The 21028-nt window shown below is 30.5% G+C and overlaps 1 protein-coding gene across 22 annotated transcripts in view; it reads left to right on the top strand.

The window, feature by feature from the left end:
- LOC145243881 (kinesin-like protein KIF13A) overlaps positions 1-21028 on the top strand; it is a 1028209-nt gene that overhangs the window by 943826 nt on the left and 63355 nt on the right. For 14 of the 22 annotated variants that reach the window (XM_080106977.1, XM_080106976.1, XM_080106972.1 and 11 more), the window contains one exon: positions 963-1047. In XM_080106977.1, coding sequence (XP_079963103.1) covers positions 963-1047 — 85 coding nt within the window. Of the gene's footprint in view, positions 1-962; positions 1153-13666; positions 13700-21028 lie in introns of all 22 variants that reach the window. The other 8 variants (XM_080106966.1, XM_080106962.1, XM_080106970.1 and 5 more) reach the window with 2 other exon arrangements.

Here is a 21028-nt window from a genome sequence, read left to right as displayed (position 1 = left end):
AAGGGGGATAAAGAGCTGGACAGAGATAGGTTAGTTTGGAAGTCAATTTCCAGGAGTCGTCCAGCACATGCCGGCATGTTAAACAGATGGTAAACTGAATATGATTATAAAAATAATTATCCCTATTTTGATTGAATTAATTTTTGTGAAAGTGTATTTATTTGTTTGTAAATATAATTATTAAAAAAAAAAAAAAAAGAGTAAATCTTTAACAAAGCAAAACTTATCAAGATAAGAAAAGCTCAACACTATTAAGAGGGGCAAACAATAATATTAAATAAAAGATGAGGAATAAAAGTTATAACTTCATTACATAAACAGAACAAAAAGGAAAAGTTAAGGGGAAATTTAAGAAAAAAGACCTTTAGGTCATGGCATTTCGAAACTAAATGCTTCTCATCAGAAGAGAAGGGCCAGAATTATACAAAATACAAACATAGCAAAAAAAAATGGCTTAATGAAATTTAGAAATAAAATGGGAATTAAGGAATAGGATAAAATGGTAAATAATATTTGAAAAAGATTTTCTTCTTAAATTTCCCCTAACTTTTCCTTATTGTTTTGATGATATAACTTTTATTTCTCATCTTTCATTTAATATATATATATATATATATATATATATTACATGAAAAAATATAGATTGTTTTTCTTTTTTGTAAGGAAAAAATGTTATTCTGGAATAAAGTCAGATTGAAACTATCCATGTTTTATTTATGTAGGAAATTTATTTGTGTTTAAGTGACAGGAACTATGGTGCCATGGTGAAACCTGTTTCTTTCAGAGGTTAGCATAATTAGATGCCAAATCCGCACTTGTTTTATATATACTGCCTTTTCTAACCACTGCATTCTTTTGACAGACATGCATCTATCTACATGCTACATTCCTCAATCTATTTGTTTCGTTTCTGATGAATCCTTTGAAATAATTAAGAAAATGCTTTCTGTTTTCTTTTTCAGTTGCGGGCTGACAGCATTCAAGATCTTTCATTCCAAGAATTGTATTCATCGTCATCACTTAAATCCGGTGGCAGTTCCTATGCCGGTGAGTCACTGACGAGAAAACGAGCCTTTTCTGAGGTTGGGGCAAACATAGCAAATGCTGCCAAGGAAGGTGGTCTGTTAACACGAAGACGTTCAGTTGGCTTAGGTGGGTGCCAAAATCACTTCAAGCAAAATAGTTTTACTATAAAACAAAACATAAATTTGTGATATATATTATATATATATATATATATATATATATATATATAGCCTCGTTTGTTAGCCGCATTGTTTAGTGGCTCTAGCATCTACCCTCCTTAAAACACCTCACTTCCTGTCCCTTAGCCCCGTCTCGATGACTACTGCTTTTTTCTACTACTGCTATTGCTGCTGTGTTATGTACATTGTTCAGATCAGAACCCATGGAATGGTGTAAACTCCTTTCCTCTTTTGCCAATTCTCTTTTTTCTTTTTTCATCAAACCTTCAGCAAATTTTTTTTTTTTTTTTACACTCATTCCTTTTTGGCATTCACTTCCCTTATTTTGGCTTTCATAAGGTTAACTTTTGGTTAGCATCATCTTGCAGATTATCTGGACTTTGTTCTTAATTTTTAACCGCATAAGAAAGACACACATAGTATTTGAAATCCCTTATTTACTTAATATATTTGAGTCCTTGTGGATACAATATATATGGTAAAGAAAGCATGGAATGGGTACTTGGGCATGAAGTTGACCTTTAGTAACCATTGAGAGTTTACCATCATAAAAAACAACACAAACTGATAACCTAAGTGTTCCAAGTTCGAATCCTGTCAACTCCATAGCATCACTTTCACTATGAATGTTGGCAACCTTCATGTGGTCTCTTCTGTAAGTACTTGATTCTAGAAGGAATTGGGTGAAACCAAAAACGATGACAGAATCAGACCAGTCAAATAATGCTGATTCAGACGAGTTTATTTTACTAGTAATCAAAAGATTCTTAATGGTTAAATGGTTACGATAATGTTGCTATTCTTAGGCATGAGTTCAAATCCATTTTAGATCTTATTTTTCTACTTGTGTATTCTATGTTTCAGACCCATAGATAATTATTTGTCATTCTATATCATAAAAAAATATTTTGATGATAAAAAATAAAATTTACATTTATTTTTTATAATATAAAAATGGGTGAAACGATTAGATGGGGTCATAGACGTCCTAAGGTAGTGTTTTTGGTAGCACTAAAATTTCAGCATTATAGTAAGAGTACAGATATATTAGTTTTAAATAAAAAGATAAAAAGATATAGGGGAACATAGAGTAGAAGTATTCAGTGAATACCTATTGGTTATGTTTGGCTATCTTAACAACTGTTGCAAAATATATAAAAAGCAGCCATCCTGATTTCAAAAGATGTGTGTGTATATATATATATATATATATATATATATATATATATATATATATATATATATAAAATGAGGGTAGATAGTTAATTCAATTCTATAAGAGGAGACTTATCAGGATAATATAAAGCTCAGCATATATATATGTATAAAAAGACATACATGTTAGTTTCTGATTAGCCATCTGTACTAGCAGTTTCAGGTTAGGGTTTACATATCACCCTGTCACCAGCTGCTGATGACGATGTGGTATTTGAACCGATAAAGTTTTGTTTGTCACAGAAACCATCAGTACAGATGGCTAATCAGCACATAATTGTATGATGTTATAATAAATATATTATGGTCTTACTAATGAAGTTGAGCACTTTGTGATTATTTCTTCAGATATATTAGACTAACTATACATGGTAATGTCAGCAGGGAGACCTGACATTGTCCAGGATTGAATGAAGATCAATGAATGTTCCATACTTTCAATACTTTTATTGTCATCAAAATTGGTGAAATTGTCCATTTTTTTCTAAGCAAATCGATTGATTGCCTGCTCTAGTTGGGGATCCACTGTGGTGCATCAAGAGAAAGCTTGACGTGCCACCTCACAGTGACTTATTTCACAATATATTATAGTCTACATTGCACTGTAGTGAACCTACTGTTGATTTTATAAAATTATTTTTTATATATAATGGCTTGAATTAAGGTTTAAAGTGCAAAAGTCAAGTATTATGATTCAGTTGTGCTCTAAACAGAAACATTCATTTTGAATGCACCCCTGTCTTGTCAGAGAACCTACTGTTAATTTTATGTATTCTGATTTCTTTTGCTTATACAGTAATAAAACTTCTCAAATGCGTTTGTGATCAGTTGTATAAGGATGTTAACTTTGGTCAAAATTGAACTGTTCCTTCTTTAATCAGAGTTTTTGCATTATTGATTTTCAATACTTATCAGAGGCATTCTGATGCAACACCTATCTACAAACACTCGCCAACACAAAGTACATTTGTATGAAATTCCAAAAATTCAGCCCAGCTGTTTTGAAATCTGTAGGGAACGAACTTACACAGATATACACACACAGTGCCTTTATATATAAGTAGATATATAAAATAATTGTTATTAAAGAGTAAATCTTTAATAAAGCAAAATTTATCAAGATAAGAAAAGCTCAACACTATCAAGGGGAGCAAACAATAATATTACAAGGAAGATGAGGAATAAAAGTTAATAACTTTATTATATCATCAGAACAATAAGGAAAAGTTAAGAGGAAATTAAGGAAAAAAGAACCTCTTTAGGCCATGGCATTTCAAAGCTAAATGTTTCTCATCAGAAGAGAAGGCCAGAATCATACAAAATGCAAATATCAAAAAAAAAAAAACAAAAAAAAAAAAAAAAACTGGCTTAATGACATTTAGAAATGAAATGAGAATGAAGGAATAGGATAAAATGGTAGAAATTAAAAGTAGGTACAACATATTAAATTTTCCCTCAACTTTTCCTTATTGTTCTCATGACATAATAAAGTTATTTCTCATCTTTCATTTAATATTATTGTTATAAGTGTGTGTGTGTGTATATATATATATATATATATATATATATATATATATATATATTATAAAGAAGTGAACCATCGCATAAATTCAATCATTGAATTTACGCGATGGTTCACTTCTTTATAATTATTCTAAAATTTTGCCAATCGAATAAAGTTATATATATATATATATATATATATATATATATATATATATATATATATATATATATATATACTAGCATTTCAGCCCAGCGTTGCCTGGATGTTTTGAGGTGTATGTTGAGCAAAAAAAAAAAAAGCGGTCAATTTTTTTTTAATTTTGACCCCTATTATGACCCCTTAACATTTAATTTTTTGGGCTCAAATCAAGTTAAGTTAGATCCATGTTCACGGAACCTATATCTAAAATTTCAAGTGTTTAGACCCAAAATTGTCAGAGGAGTTTGGTAGAGTTCTCAAAAGTCAAATTGTTGAACTTGGACCCCTTAAACGCCAAATTTCTGTCCGAAAACGGATTACAAAGATTTTGCCTGTATATCAAATTTTGAGTGTAGACTGAAAATTGACAGTCATTGCGTAGGAAAATGTACACACACAGACACGTTCACTTTTATAGATATATATATATATTTTTTTTTTTCTGTACAGCTTATTTTCCTAATAATTTTTTTTTGTCTGAGGGTGAAGAAATTATATCATTTATATTCATTTACCAGTGCTATCTTATTTGAATTTGAGCCAGCTTATTGGTGGTCAACCTCATACTGAAATTAATATGAATTGATCCTGTACATTTTGACAGTCAGTCTTTTAACTCTGCATTAGTCACCTGGGTCTCCCAAACATGGTTGGTCCCATAGGGGTGTTTATATACCTCAATACAAAGATGTTTCTAATGTTATTATTTTGTAAAATATCCTGAACCAGCAGGATAATTATTAGGGCTATGACAACAGAATATTCTTTCTTTCTTTTGACTCTCGGGTATATATCCGACACAGTCAAACACTTAATCGACCAAGAACCACATCCGTCTATATAAAAACATATAAGATATTAATGGATATATACTCAAGAGTCAAAACAATGGAAATAATATGCTGTTGTCACAACCCTACTAATAATTATATATCTACAGACCCTGTTGAACCGTTTGAATCGTAGCTTGTTGATATTAATATAAAATATTAACAATAAAATAAATTATAAAACTAAGGAAAAATCAAAATCTTCGATTTGGATCAAATTTATTAAAAAATATCCACAGTATCCACCAGTTTGTGTTATTTTTTTAATATCGATGAACATAAAATGTTTCCATAAATTTAGATGGCAAGAAAAATTAATATTAATTCAATACATAAACATTACCTTTCAATCTGATTCCCTTCCAAGAAAAACAAATTCAACTGCACTGTAGCACATGTGCTATAACCTCACTGAGTCAGGAGAGTACTAGAAGGAAAGAAAAGAAATAAATTGCCAACTAGGAATAATTATGAACACTTAAGCAAAATTGGGGTGACAAAACATCCCATGGGACTAACACAAGGTTAAAAATATCTTGCTTCAGCATTCTTACTAACCCCATTTTTATGAGATGTCAGATGAGTCAGGACCAAATATGAGCACAGATACTACACTTTGGTCTGTTTGCCATCCATTATTAAAGTTGATTTTTGTTGATGAAAATCCTGTACCCCACCTGTCTCTGCACATGCTCTTTAGATACACATTCCTTTTTTCTCCTGAACCTTCGATCTTTGACCGTTTCCAACCTTTGATCATTTGCATCATGGAATGTGTGGTAATGATTTAAGGGGTAATGGCTCTGTGGATAAAATTATCTCTTGCTTGTCCCTTTCATACCGTGTGATGTCATTGATCTTTGTGATGACTCACTTGAACTCTGACCCAACCCTTTTTGATCCCTCCCCATAAACATACTAACCCCAGGTTCCCTTAAATCAACCCAACGCCTTTTATGGCTAAGATTTCTTTACCATTACATTTGTTTCATCTTATTTTATGTCCACATTTAACCTGCATGCCAAGCATCTGGTGCTTGTCACTTAATGCCTTCACAATTCGAATTGTGATTTTGAGAGAAAAAAAAAAAAAACTCGGTTTTTCTTTATATTTTTTTTTAAAATTTCACTCCTTAGTTGTAATTTCTTTTATTTCCTTTTTTCCATCTTTTGTTGATGTTTAATTTCAACTTTGCTTATCTTTTACCAGTGGATCTTTTTTTTTTGTTTTTAGGTATTTAACAAGTCTTACATATACTGTGTAACCATATCAACATTGCTAATTTACAAATTAGAGTAGACTGGACGGGTCTGAACATCTGATGCTTTTTTTTTTTTTTTTTTTAGATATGATCTTGATAAATCGTGGAATGAACAGGTGATTTTTAATGGATCTGTAATAAAGACCATCTTAAACAACACTAGGTGTGCCTTGTCTATAAAAAAAAAAAAGAAAAAAAACATACACATATAACAGATTAGAGTATAATATCAGTGTGATTTACAACCAGTATGGTGTTAACTTCCTACTACATGAGTGGTCTTGGATATGACCTTAAACTATATCTAGTGGTGAGGTGGGAGTGTGGATCCACCCTTTAATTACCATTGCTCCCAGGTCCACTCTGACCCGGAGTGGAAGTACTTGTTAGGGTTCCAACTATGGGTTGAATAGAAACCGACTTGAAAACAACAAATATATTCTATTAAAAAAAATTTTTTTTTCAAAATCTTTGTATTCGGCATTAAATAACCCATAAAACAAAACCAACCAATCCTACTACATGAGCTTAAGTTAAAAACATCTGCCAATAAAGTTATTAATAACATAGGAAAGAACTTTTAGTTTGTATGAGTGCAAATGCAACAAAAAATAATTTTTATAAAGTTGTGTTTCTTCTTTGCCACTGATATAAACTATTTACCACATGCACGCACGCAGTTATCTTTCCATAATAATCTAATTACCAATAACTACCATGCCAGCGTCTCTATTTACAAGACCAGTTAAATATGAAGTCAGTTTTTAATGTGGTGGGGGTATGAATGGATGGAACAAAAATTAAAATTGCCCCAGTCAAGAAGGATTTTTCCTCTCCTGACCAAGAAGGGCATACATACTATGCTCAAAGGCTGAGAAGTGCAGGAAAAGGCTGATAAAGAGTACCATGTCACAATTTGATGGGAAACAAATAGTATGCAATATTTTCTGTTCAATTGTGAAGATGCCAGTGCAATGTATAGTCATAAAATTGGGTCTGCATTGAGAAATGCTAGTGTAGATTGATCCTCATGTATCGTTAATGGTCATCTAACAAACTTCTGTTTCAGGGTGATAATTACTTGTACAAGGCAGACTTTGTAAGTAATCCCTGATTAAAATATCTATAATCAGAGCTCGTAAGATGAACTTCATTTCATTTCTCGCAGTCATTAAAGCCAAACATTTGTAACAATTTATAGAGACTACATTAGACAAAAAACTGGTATTCATTTGAACTTCAAGATTTAAATTTATATCTCAAAGCGATTTGTAGCACATTAAGTAACAAATAACTGCAGAAATCTTATTGTAAAAAGAATTAAAAAAAACATTAAATTTAACCCTTGCCCACAATTTATCTCTTGAAGTAAAATAAGCTAAATAAATCAGCATTCGCACTTAAAACTAAGCAATCAAGTTACTCCTACAAAGATATATCTTAAGATTGAGAGACTAACATTGTGTGTGTGATTTAGTTTCAGTCTTATTATTTTTGTTATATCTGTTATGCATATAAAGGAAACTATGCTGTATTTGCTAATTACAGCCATCCATCCATCCATCTGTCTGTCTAATCAAACAAGCTTAGGTTCATTAGTCGGGCAACTGCAAAAATTCTCGTGAATAAGCAGTCTTCAATAATAAGCCTAAAAATGGAGGGGGGGGAGTACTTTAGACGATAAGAAATGCTCTAAACTCCTCCTCACTCTATGAATGCATATTACAGTGACAACATATCTTTATTCTCTTTTGTAGTCTTATCTTCTTTTTTTTTTTTTTTTGCTGTTTTTTTATTTCTTATATCCTTTCTATCTCGCTCTTTTTAATTTCATTCTGTTTACTGCTCTCCCATTTTGTTATTTGGTTGAGGAAAGTTTGTGCTGCATTAAAATGATTATTTTATTATGCAACAAACAACTATTCTTCAAAGCCCTTCATTGTCAAGAACATTTTGCCAATGATCTACAAGGTTTCATATTTGGTCAAAGTATCGATACCAATCGATCAGCTTTGAATCGGAAGATTTTTCGACAAGACTCAAATCATTGCTGCTTCTCACAAAGCTGTATGCTATTAGAATGATAAGATTGGCGAATGGGATTGTGTAGAATATCCGCTCTTAGATTCCTTCATCCAACTACATTTTGATCGATAAAGTGTCACTGATTTGAGCCATTCAGGGAAGTTCAAGAAGAGTGTCAAAAATCTTTCAGTTCAAAGCTGAAGAATTGCTATTTTGACCAAATGCAAAAACTTGCTGGTCATTCGCACAAGCTCATGAGCATGAAGGTGTTATTTTAAAGAATATTTGTTATTTTGGATAATTTCTTGCACAAAAAAATTATTCTATTATGGCATACCAATTTTTTCCTTAAACTAGCAAAAAAAAATATTTTTCCCATTCCCTGTTGAATGAGTTGCGATCTTTGTTTCTTATGTTGTCCCATGTTTCGCTTCTTTGTCTTTCAGTGGGATGCAGCATTATTACCACTTCCTAATCTTTTAACTCATTCTTTATTATAAGTTATTAATAGTTTACCAAATTAATAATATACTTGACTCTTTTTTTTTTTTTTTCTTTTAATTTTTTTTTCTTAATATCTTTATAAGTAATGTTTTGCTAAAGTAATTGACAACTTTTAAAAATCTGTAACATTTGCAATCTCTTCTAGATAATTGGTTAATATAATTTTTTTTTTTTATTGTTTAAGATTAATGTTGTTTGGCAGCAGACAAGCATTATTTCTCTTGTATAATCAGTTGCAGTTCACATTTCTATTGACAATTGTATTCTCAGCTTCAATCATTTAATTACAAGCTGGGTTATTCTATCTTAGCAACCATTATTAAATCAGGGATCCCACAGTCCTGTAAACCATCTTGTATGTCCCCTGATGAAAGAACATCTTTTTAAGATACATTTTTGCAAGAAGGTTGAATTATTTTCTTCTTTTTTTTTTTTTTTTTACTTTTCAATATATTTCAATGAGATTTTTCATATAAATACTCTATATTATACAAAATATGCTAAATTTCAAATTTTATCTTTTAACTATTTTTTTGCCAAGTATAAGTATTAAAAAAAATCTTGTGTTATATTGTGATCTAATTCCAAAAACTTTTTCTATATAAAACTGATGACTTATGCATAATACTTAAGTGATAACGTTTATGTAAGCCACAGAGAATAAAATAGATTTGGTTAAGTTTGGCTTCTTATAGAAAGTAATGAAATTTTCTAAAGATTTATATTAAAAAAAAACACTGTCCAGAATTTAAAGCAATGAAAAACCAGCAGATCTCATGTTGCCAAACTATTAATTTTTAGAAATTTATATTCTTCTACAGGACATTCTGTGACATCCCTGTTTTAAATCCAGTTGATGCAAAATATCTTAACAAAACATGATATCAGTAATTTTTTAGAGTTATTTGAAAAGTAAAGTCTATAAAAATATTACATGAATGTTTTCCTCACCGTCAGGTTACTGCCAGTTTCACAATGTTCTAACTGTACTATTCTCTGGCTTCCTTCAAGTGCAATCTGTAACCAAGTGGATATGAGTGTTGTTTGAGAGGGTGGATTCTACCTAGAAATTGTGAGGAAATTTAAATAAAACTTAACTGATACACAAGATACTTAAAATGCATATAACATAGAATGAGAGAAATTTGAGTAGATTTAAAAAAAATAGTTAGGTTTGAAATTTCCAGATGGTTAAAAATGATATCAAGACACCTGAAGACGTTCAATAAAAAAAGTTAAACTGTTGTGAAAATGGCAGTAACCAAGATAAGGAAAAGCATCCAAAAGATGTAACTAATAAAAAAAAGAAATGCCAAGTAAAAGATTGTAACTGTTATCCTGCTAGAATTTACAATAGCAGTTTTTGGTTTTAAAACAGGTGATTATTATAATAGCCTTGGCAGCCATGCAACATGGTTCTACAATTGGGAGCAAGCATCTTATCAGATTTTCAAAGTCCGACATAAATAGCATTTGAGCTGATAAATCAAACTTTACTTCTTAGTAGCCAATTTTGATTTGTTATTGTTGTATCATGTTATTGGCAATATAATAATGTACTTTGATGCAATCTATTTTTTTAAATTACTTAGTCCAGCAAGATGAGAGCTTATATGAAACATTTTAAAATAATTATGTAAAAATTAAAATCAACAGGAGTGATAAGATTGACTTTAAAAATGTTCAAATTAATAAAAATAAAAATTCAAATTACTTGACTGCATCTTGAACAACATCGGATTGTTAGCACTAGTTACTATTAAAATATTAGTAAAATTATTATTAATAAAGTTGTTAATAATAGCTATCTCGTCGTGGGTGTTATTCTCACAACATTTTGATCGATATAACCTTTTACATTCTTCAGGTGTATTTTATTGAACTCTGAAATCTTTTCTGTCAAACTGAAGAATTTCGAACAGTACCCTTTATTTAATCCATGGGGGTAATATGCTCTCGTTCAATTAGCCATGACTGATTTGCAATTTTACTTTGAGTGTAATCTGCACCAAAGATTGAACTTTCAATCTCCGGAAAAGTGTAATTTACAACTAAATTTTATCAAGTACTTTATTTATTATGCCATGGGTCCTTGTGGATGCCTGAGTTCGACAGAAAGATTTCGGAATTCAACAAGATACACTTGAAGAAGGCTGAAGGTTACATTGACTGAAACATTGGGAAAATGACACTCAAGATGAAAACAGTAATCCGAAAAACCAAATATGAATTTGTTCTAATCTCAAAAATTTCAAAACATTCATTTTAATTTAGAAAATATGAATCTAACAGAAAAAATAATTTTAATCTTTTCAAATTTTTACGTTTTTTTTTTGGTCACATGTCCAGTTTTTGCTTTTATTTTATAGAAATTGATGAAAATATTAATTATACTATAGTCATGCTTGCTCCCAATTATAGATGCTAGTTGCCAAGCTTGTTATAAGTATTGCCTTGATTTAAAAAAAAAACTCAATGTTGAAGCATACTAAATTCTGATTGGCTATAAACGTACTGGAAGCATCTCTATTTCTTCACAAATATTAACTTTTGTTATACAGGGTGATTAGAAAGTAAATCTCTATCATCAAATGTTCGTAATCTATTATTGATAATATAATTTTTACAAAAACTATGATGCGAAATTGTATAGCATGGGGTTTTATTTGAAATTAGATTTGATCACCACCAGCTTCTCAAGTAACTTAGGAACCGCATCAACTGATTTAACAGGAAATTTTTTTTTTTTTAACAAGCCAACACTTATCAAGACCAAAAACATGTGTGAATAATGGCTAATAAGATGAATAGTGTTACAGTTAAGTGATGATGAATAATATGAGAGGATTGAAAATCTCTACATCTCACCAACTGAAAACAGCAATTTTCCCACCTTTGTCAGAAGCATTGCTTGTGTAATGTAAGAACTAAAGGACAAAATAAGGAAGCGGGGATAATTAGGCTAGCACAACTACACCCACATGTGCACACTATTTTCTGAAATTAGTTGTAGATTCTACCTGGCTAGTTAGCTAATGTCGAATTCTAGTGTCCATATAGAATTCCAAATAAAACCCCAGGCTATATATACTTTATTTCTTGTAAGAATTATATTTTAGTAATAAATTATAAACACTTAATAGTAATGAGTTACTTTCCATTCGCCATGTAAATGCTTGGCTAATATTCAACATTTTCATTTCAATATGATTTTAGATGCTTCTTAATGATCACGCCATCCTGATAAAAGCACTTTATTATTTTTACATCATCCAAATTTTAGTGTGGATTCTCCAATAGTCAAAGCATGTTAGAATCTTGGCGCATTTTCATAACAAATAGTTTTTATGTTATTCGCGTTTAATGTTAAATTTTACTGAACAGGTTGTACAATTGCAGATTTCATGTTTTTGCCTATGTCTTTGACTACACAAGCACAAAACGATAGCCGTTATTCAGACATGTTGGCTATTTAATGAACATAATTTGCAGGGTTTTTTCCAAATGAATGAATTTATGCAATACTAGAAATGAGTAACAGTTTAAAATGATTTGTTTAAAAAAATGAAAAAATTTTCATTAAAAAAACGTTAATTTATTTTTTATTGGAATCCTTTAACTAAGTTATCTTGTATATTTTTATTTATTTGTGGACTGTTATCCTCATCTTCATAGTGGTTCACCGCGATGGGATAGGAATGCTGAATCTCTTAACTATCTTCAGTAATTACTGCCTTCCATAGTTGTCGTTTCACTGCCAATTAATCCTCTGATGTGCTTGGGTAGAGTTTAAACCTTTGAAAGACAATGCTCACCTGGAACAATAGAGATTCAGCATCTCCATCCACTGCGCCGCGAGACAACAACACTGCCCAAAGACGACAACAACTATGGAAGGCAGTAATTACTGAAGATATATTTAAGAAACTCAGCATTCCTATCCTGTCACAGTTAACCACCTGACGAAGGCCAGAGGAATAGTTGGCTGAGATGTCTCGTGAAACAACAACTATGAAGATGAAGATAAGTCCGCAAATAAATAAATGAGGATATTAAAAAGAAAGTTAATTGAAACTAATTTGTGTATTGATTAAAAAAAAAAAAATGCTTCAATCCACGTAAAGAGGAGACAGAATATCCATTCCTATACTTAGTCTGAATGTTTGTTGAAGATCAATTTAAGTCTCCTTTGACAGAATATTCCACTGAGCAGAAACACAGACATACGAAAGTAACTGTGGTGCATCTTTTGTGAGTGTCTGTAGAGACTGCAACTTGTGGTGAAAAACTTTTTGACAGATTTGAATTTCCATTGAATCAATTCCTTTCATGTCTTCTGCTAAGCAAGTGAGAACGTATTATAATAAATAAATGATTGAATTTTGTAAATATAATTGAATAATTAAATTTGAACAAAACTGTTATATTATAGGTTGAAAAATCTCCAAAATATCTAAATAGATTGTTTTTATATCACTAAAGGAACAATTAGAAACCTGTAATTGTATCATGTAAAATTTCAATTAACTAAAAACTATTTGCTTGTCATTAAAATGAATGAGATCCTAAGAATTTATGACAATTGGAGTACCCATGTTAAAAATTGGACTGTTATAAAAATTCAGTGCTTTTCTTATTCTTATTGTAAAGAAACTCTTTTTTTTTTCCTTTTTTTTTTTTCATAATTACACAGGATGACAATTATTCTCCAGAGAATTATCTCCCTTATTTTCAATAAGTACAAAAGTTTCTTTTGATGTGAAAATTTTTTAAAAATCGAATAAAAAAAAGAAATACTGGAATTTATATTTTATTTATTAGCTTTTGTTTTTTAATTTTTTTTTAAGGCAAACATTTTTTTCTTTTTCTTTCTCTCTCACCCTCTGTCTCTAACACAAGGAACTGTGTACTTTTTTGTAGATGATTTAAGTACTGTCTGGCTGCTAAAGTTTGGTGAGTGTCTCTGCTGATTCGTGTCCTGTTCTTGCCCTCTGTACCTTGGGGGAATGGTAGCTTTTTGAGGGGGTTATTTTTGTTTCTTTTCCTTCCTGGGCATCAAATTCTCCCAATTCTACAGAAGTTCCATCTCAGAACTTGTTTCTGTTTCAAATATCACCACTTTGTCTTTGCTTCACATATTTGACCAGTTATAGTCCACCAACTACATATATATATAAGGTACGTCTATATCAACAATGAAAAAATCTAGAGGTTCTTTACTATGTTTATATAATAGTACACAATAATAAATATGTAATAATATAATATTAAATAAAAATATTAAGTTTTATTAATACAAATATATTACCAACACAAGCAGGGAAATCTTTCAGTTGTAGAGGACTGACTTTTTTGTGGTGGTTGTTGCTTCTTAAAACTACTACTCAAACATTTCCCTGAGGTGTAACCATGATATATATCTATCATGGCTACACATCAGGGATAAGTTTGAGTTGTGTGTGTGTATATATAAATACACAAAGGAGAGAGAGAGAGAGATAAAATGCCACTTTTTAGACCTATCAATGTATCTACAATTAAATTCTATCAAATAATTTTTTATATAAATCATGGAAGTTGTTTTAATTTTTATACGTTCAATGTCTTCAAATTATTTTTCTTTAAACCAAATTTCCATATGCAATTTCAAAGTCGTAGAATTAAACTTATTATTAATGAGAATGTCATCAGTTCTGTTACTCCCACGTAGCTGAAAGTATGAGGTGTAGACAACAGACTTCCTTGTTGGGTGACCCGACCGAATGTGATTAGTATTCATTCCATACTCGAAGCTAAATTTGCTACTTGTGCTTGGCTATTTTATTACTGTTAAAGAAAACGACTTTTTAATTAGTCTACCCATGGGATGTTTGATGCATGCATGGTGACAGGCCTTAGACTTTTAGTAAATATATATATATATATATATATATTTTTTTTTTTTTTTTTTTTTTTTTTTCACCTTTACTTTTTTATTTCAATAATGTTCTATTTCTTGTTCTGAAAATGCTAGTTGATGGCTCAATTACAAAGGTTTTTCTAAGAATATTTGGCACTGCTTCTTGTTTTTAATTTGTCCGTCACAAATCTTTTCTCATTCAGCAAGAAGTTCATTATGAACAGAGAAGGGGTGGCATGTATGCACGTTATATACACATAACGTTCACTCCATTGTTTATCACATCTGCTACTGGTAGATACCTGAGGGTGTGGATAGTACATATAGTCTTATTATGAACAGTGTGGTTACAAGAGTTAGGAATGGATGGAATAAGTTCAGGAAACTACTGCCTTTATACTAATCTGAAGAGCATTACCATTATTGACCAAAGGAAGAGTCTATCAAGCATGTGTATATAATGTGATGTATGGACGTGGAACCTGGTCAGTGAGTGTTGAGGATATGTGTTGCATGGAGAGAAATGATGAGAACATGATGGATATGCAATACAAGTGTTAGATAAACTTAAATATAATGACATCAGAGAAAGATTAAATTTGGACAGTATGGGGAAATGTGTACAAAAATGGAGACTTTGATCGTGTGGCCATGTTGAAAGAAGGGATGAAAGTTCCTAGGTTTGTAGATGTAGAACAGTTGAGGTAGCAGGTTTAGTTCACAGAGGAAGGCCAATGAAGACTGGGAAGAAATTGATAAGGATGAACTTGAGAGCTAAGAATAAATAACACCTTGGCCAAAGATAGGTTAGTTTGTAAGTTAATTTCTGAAAGTTGTCCAACATCTGTCAGCATGTAAATTGGAGTTTAAACTGAATATGATGAGGATGATGAAGAGCACATTTTTCTTATCTTTATTGTAAGTTTTACTTATGAATCATCTCTCTGACATATAAATGCAAACTATAGGAGCCAAGTCAAAATTTAATTTAGACATGTGCCAGCAAGTTAGAAAATGAGGCCACTACACTTTGTACACACACCAATGTATTAACTTTTTTCGATTTCACATTCCAATTCAAAGAATGATTAAATTCTAATGACGTCTTCAGCATTTATTTAGTAAATAATAGTTTATAAAGAATACAATATTTCAAATTTAATATCACAGCAGTTTAAAAAAAAAAAAAAATGGAATTTTGACAGAATTTATGTTTAAGCTAGATTGACACAACTATGGAGCTATTTCTCTCTCTCTCTCTCTCTCTCTCTCTCTCTCTCTCTCTCTCTCTCTCTCTCTCTCTCTCAGTGTTGTTATTCTGACAACGTTTTAAGTGAGGGGTTAAAAAATACAACTAAGGAGGAATTTAGAATGGTTCTGAAATACCCCCTTCCATATGTTGGATGCGAAGGTAGGTTGCACCAAAATTTCCTGCCCATTATAGGATAAAATCGCTGCAGAAATGCATTTATAGTGGATCTTTTGCAATAGTTGTATCTGAAGGTTTATGAATTTGTGTTAGATTTAAGTTTTGTCATTTTCTTTCATAGTAATCTGATAACATGCTCTTCATTCATCTTGTTTGCTATATGTCCCCCCCCCATCTCTCATTACACTGTGACCTGGCAAATCCTGTCTATCAAGTGATGTACCCATATCACTTCTCTTTGCAGCTTTTCATTGTGATTAAGAGCTCTTTGTAGGTCCAAATTATTTGCCATAATTCCCTTCTGCACTTCCTCATTGATGACATGTTCTGTATAGGAGATGCTGAAGAGTTAACAAATGCAACTGATTTTTGTGGCCTACACCCATCAAACACTAGTCCCTATAAAATGTGTTCATTGTTTGGATATTAAATATAGTAGATAGGATAAGAAATGGTGGGAGAAAGGGAATAGATGTAACTGGAGGCTGTAAGTGCAATCACCACACAAACAATACATTTCCACAGTCTGTTATTTAAAACTCTCTAAAAAGGTTGATATGCCATGAAACAATAAGCAAACTATTTTGAAGTAAGGATTTTGTTTGGCTTTTTTTCTTTTTTTTATCTGTTTAATTTATTTGTATTACTTTGCTTTGGATTTAAATCTGTTACTTTTTCTTTGACAAAGGTGGTGATACTGTAAAAATTGCTAACAATAAATTGTTCATCTTTAAACATTCCCAACAATCAATAATCTTCCCTGCCAACTCCGTAATATTTTCACAAAAACCTCTTTTTTTATTTAAAATTTTTTAATTTTATTTATTTTTATTTTTTTTTTAAATAAATCTCTATTTATGAAGCAAATTTATCTGCTTATTTATTATTTAAAATATGTTACTAAATGCTGTATTCTTTTTAGTCTTGGCAAAGCTTTTCAAGGGTATCCAGAAAGGGTTTTTATTTTTCTTCCCACCCCCTTCCTTGTATTTGCAATATGAATTTTGAATCTGATGCCCTGGAAGACCTTCTGCTGGAGGGGTGGGGTGCCGGGAGAACATTTCTTGCATCACTTGTCATGCCTCATGTGGCAGCATTATGGCTCTCTGATCTGAACTCTTAAACAAAAAACTAAAGAAAAATCTCGTCCGTTTCTGTAACTCCTGTGCTCATCAGCTCTTCTGTTGTGTTCTTTACATTGATTGGCCATTTATTTTTTTCTTTAGTTTCATTTCTTTCGATTTTTAAAAGAATAACCAAAAAAAAGACATAAAATTTTCTTTGGCACCATATTATTGCTATGTTTGTTCCTGTCGCTATTAGTGATTCTTTGACTGCATGCAATCTTCAGTGATATGATGTGCATAGAAATTTTATCATTTTTGATTTTTTTTAATTTTAACTTGATTTTTTTTATTTTTTTTTATTTTGGTCTCTTTTTCTTTAAATCTTTTTGATCAATGTGCAGATCTTTTTTTTTTTTTTTTCATAAACAACTTCTGTTTTCTCTTTCATTTTTTTAAATCTTTTTGTGTCAGTTTGTTTCATGTAAAACAAGACTCGATATAAATTTTAGAAGGAACAACCAAGAATTCTTCCAAGTACGTAATTATGGTAAACTGTTGTACATGCATTGTATTTCTTATTTTATAAAAGTATTTTCTCTCTTTTTCTTTCTCTTCTTCCATCTACTTTGTTCTATTTTTATTTGTTTCTGTTGTGTTTATAACATTTTAATATATGTACATTTGTAATGTTTTAAACCAATGCATTTCAAGTGAAAAAATTATCTCGTTTGTTATGGTGAAATTAGTATAAATTCCAAAAATTATGAAAAATGATCCAGTAGAAAAATAATTACAAGTAAAAATAGAATTTTTCAAAAGTTTTATCTTATGTTTTAATGTGCAAAGTTGTGCGACTCATTCAGTATGACAAACTGACTTATCTCCCTTGACTTAAGGAGGCATCATTTTTAAACATCAAATGTCAAAATGTAATTATGGATGATGTTTTTGTTGAATTTACATCTAACACATCTTCCACCGGATCATTTTTTTTTTTTGTTTGTAAATGACATGTAATTATGTAATAATGTTTTCACCTGAAATGTGTTGGTTTAAAAGATCACCAATCTACATAACAGTTTATTCTATACAAGCATTTCCAAATGTGAATTTCTTGTTTCCCTTTATACGATGAGTTTTAATTCTCTTAGTTAATGTGCTTCTTTTTCAGCATTTGCACCTCCTCAGCTCAACAATATTGAAATTAGCCAACATGGCATTATTGCTTTTTGTTTTATCACAAATTCAATATATGCATATGTTTTTGTTTTTTCTGTGATTTATCATCAGATATTTAATTTGTTTTCTTTGATATGAATATCGAAAGATGATATCTATTATTTATTTAGAATATATGAAAGATAAATTTTTGTTAATAAAAAATATCATTTTATATGTGTGTATAAATAAGAATAATCATGATTTTAAAAAAATTTAAAGGATAAAAACTGATTATTTAATAATTTTAAAATAATTAAAAAGAAAAATTTAATCAATAAATTTAAGTTTCAAAATAAAAAAATTATTCAATAAATAAATACTTCTCCTATGCCATTTTTTTTTTTTTTTTTCGTTCTTCTTCTATTAATAAAAATACAAAAGTGCAAGTAAAAAGACTCCCGGGCAACTTCGGGTAGCTGAAAAATATCTTTCTATGCATATTACTTACAGATCAAATTCTTTGAAGCATAAACTTTAAATTCTCATGTCTTTGAGAAAGACGGATGTCATAGAAATGTCACCAAATCATCATCTAACACTAAAACCAATTATTTCCAAAGGGAATAACTCTTTGCTCAACAAACAAGGAATTTGTTGGGGTTTTTTATGCTACTCAAAGACAGACATCAATCCAATGATGCGTGATTCTGAGTGTGACCTAAGAATAAGTGTGGTTTTATGTCTCCAGTTTTGGAGCTTGTAGGAGTATGAAGCTTACTTGCTCTATACTATTCTAGAGCGGTAGTACCTGTCAAGGTCATAGTTATAGGTCAAGTAAGGCTATGACATATACACATGCATCATATACATTAATCTACAAAACATGTATACGATTTTGGCATGAAATAAACAGAGATCATAAAACTAAATAACCTACCAACATCTCCAACTTCTCAAGAAAAATGTTACAACCAACCTGTAACAGCTATGATATTTTTAAAAAGTGTGTGTTTATTGATACCAGTTAAAGAAGGATATCGGTCATATGATTCTGAATTCAGTTTGTCATGGAACTGCCTAGGACTATCTGTTATGCTTGGTGTATTTGCGGATTGGTATCAGTTCTCGACTAACAAGGCCATGAAGCACAGCATTCTAAAATAGTAACCCATTTAAGTACATGGTAACAATATAGAAGCAGTCGAGGACAAATTAAAAAAAAAGGCATCTGATATTTTTTTCTTTTTAGTTGAGAATGGATCAGACCTATTTTTACAAAGACCTCTAGACAACGTGTTTCTAAATTTAGGCTGGTACTGATTGAGTACTTGTCAGATATATTATGACATCAGTAGTCGATCATGATTTGTACAGACTCTAGGGATGGTTCATTAATGCTGCGACATAGCTGGAAATGAATTTTGAGTTTGACGAGTTGTGGGCAGATAGGATTTTACTCAACTAGAACATGTAAATTTGTGTGACAAAATAACGTGTTGATTAAAATGATTTTTATTTTGTTTAATAATTTAGAATTGATCTGCAAGTGCTGATCAGTATTTGGTTGGTGCAGATCACACTGAATGGCCTGAGAGCTGTCTGTTATATTTGCTGTATTTGCAGATTGGTATTGATCCTCAACTTGCAAAGTTACATGGACAGCATATTACATACAGAGCATGGTATTCTCAAATGATCACCCACATAAATAGATGGTAACAATATAGAACCATCGAGGTGTAGAAAGAAATATCTTACAGTATTCTTTTTTTTATTTCACAGTAAAAAACAGGTTCAGTCTACTTTAACATTGATGCATAGATATATTTGATATCACTATTGTCCAATGGTACATTCACTGCTGCTGGATAAAACTTCCCACTACTTCTCATTTCACCATCTAATACATTCAATATTTAAATAAGCAATAAAGCAAAAAAAGAGTATCAGTTTGCTTATTATATTAGACAACCAGTCATTCATTGTGTATAGTATGCTTTTTTCTATTTCACTGTAAAGAAGCTACTTATTAATATTTCAATACCAAACGGTACATTCATATTTAATTTAAAATTTAACTATACATTATAATTTTGTACCGTCTGTTTCAGTCCTCATAATAGTAAAGTTAAAAAATATTTTGTCAAAAATTATTTTTTAACTTATTTAATAAAAATGAAATTCATAAAATTAATTTGATTAAAGTTGCTTAATGTCATGAAAAAAAATGTGAACTTGAGAATTGTAGAATTCATTTGAAATTTACAGCATTTTTTTTTTAATTGATTTTTTTAATTTTTTTTACTGAATTTTTTTTTTTTTCTTTTTGAAAAAATTTGATTCAATGAAATTGTGTCCGGTTTGGGGACTCGTTTCAATTTTATTTATTAGCTTCAATTGAGGCATTTTATTGTCATGAAAAAACTTTTCTCTTGAGATCCAGCAGAGAACACAATTATACATGAACACTGATATTCCCATCTACTGTATGTATAGAATGCTCATTAAAAATATTGGACACATTATTTTTTAAAGGTTTTTATAAAAGAGTAATAACTTACATGTTTTTTTTCAATTTGCTGATAAATTAATCTTTAGACGAAAATTAATTTCATCTTCATCCATATGTATAAAGTTGTAGTTCTTATGTTTTGTTCACAAATACGGAGTGTGCTTCGATGAACTTGCTGCACTTATATCCCATGTCCCTTCAATATAAATGCCTC

This window comes from Euprymna scolopes, chromosome 22, assembly GCF_053919585.1.
Source record: "Euprymna scolopes isolate OS-2025 chromosome 22, ASM5391958v1, whole genome shotgun sequence".
NCBI classification, from domain to species: Eukaryota; Metazoa; Mollusca; class Cephalopoda; order Sepiida; family Sepiolidae; genus Euprymna; species Euprymna scolopes.
This window is presented reverse-complemented; position numbering and strand designations above follow the sequence as displayed.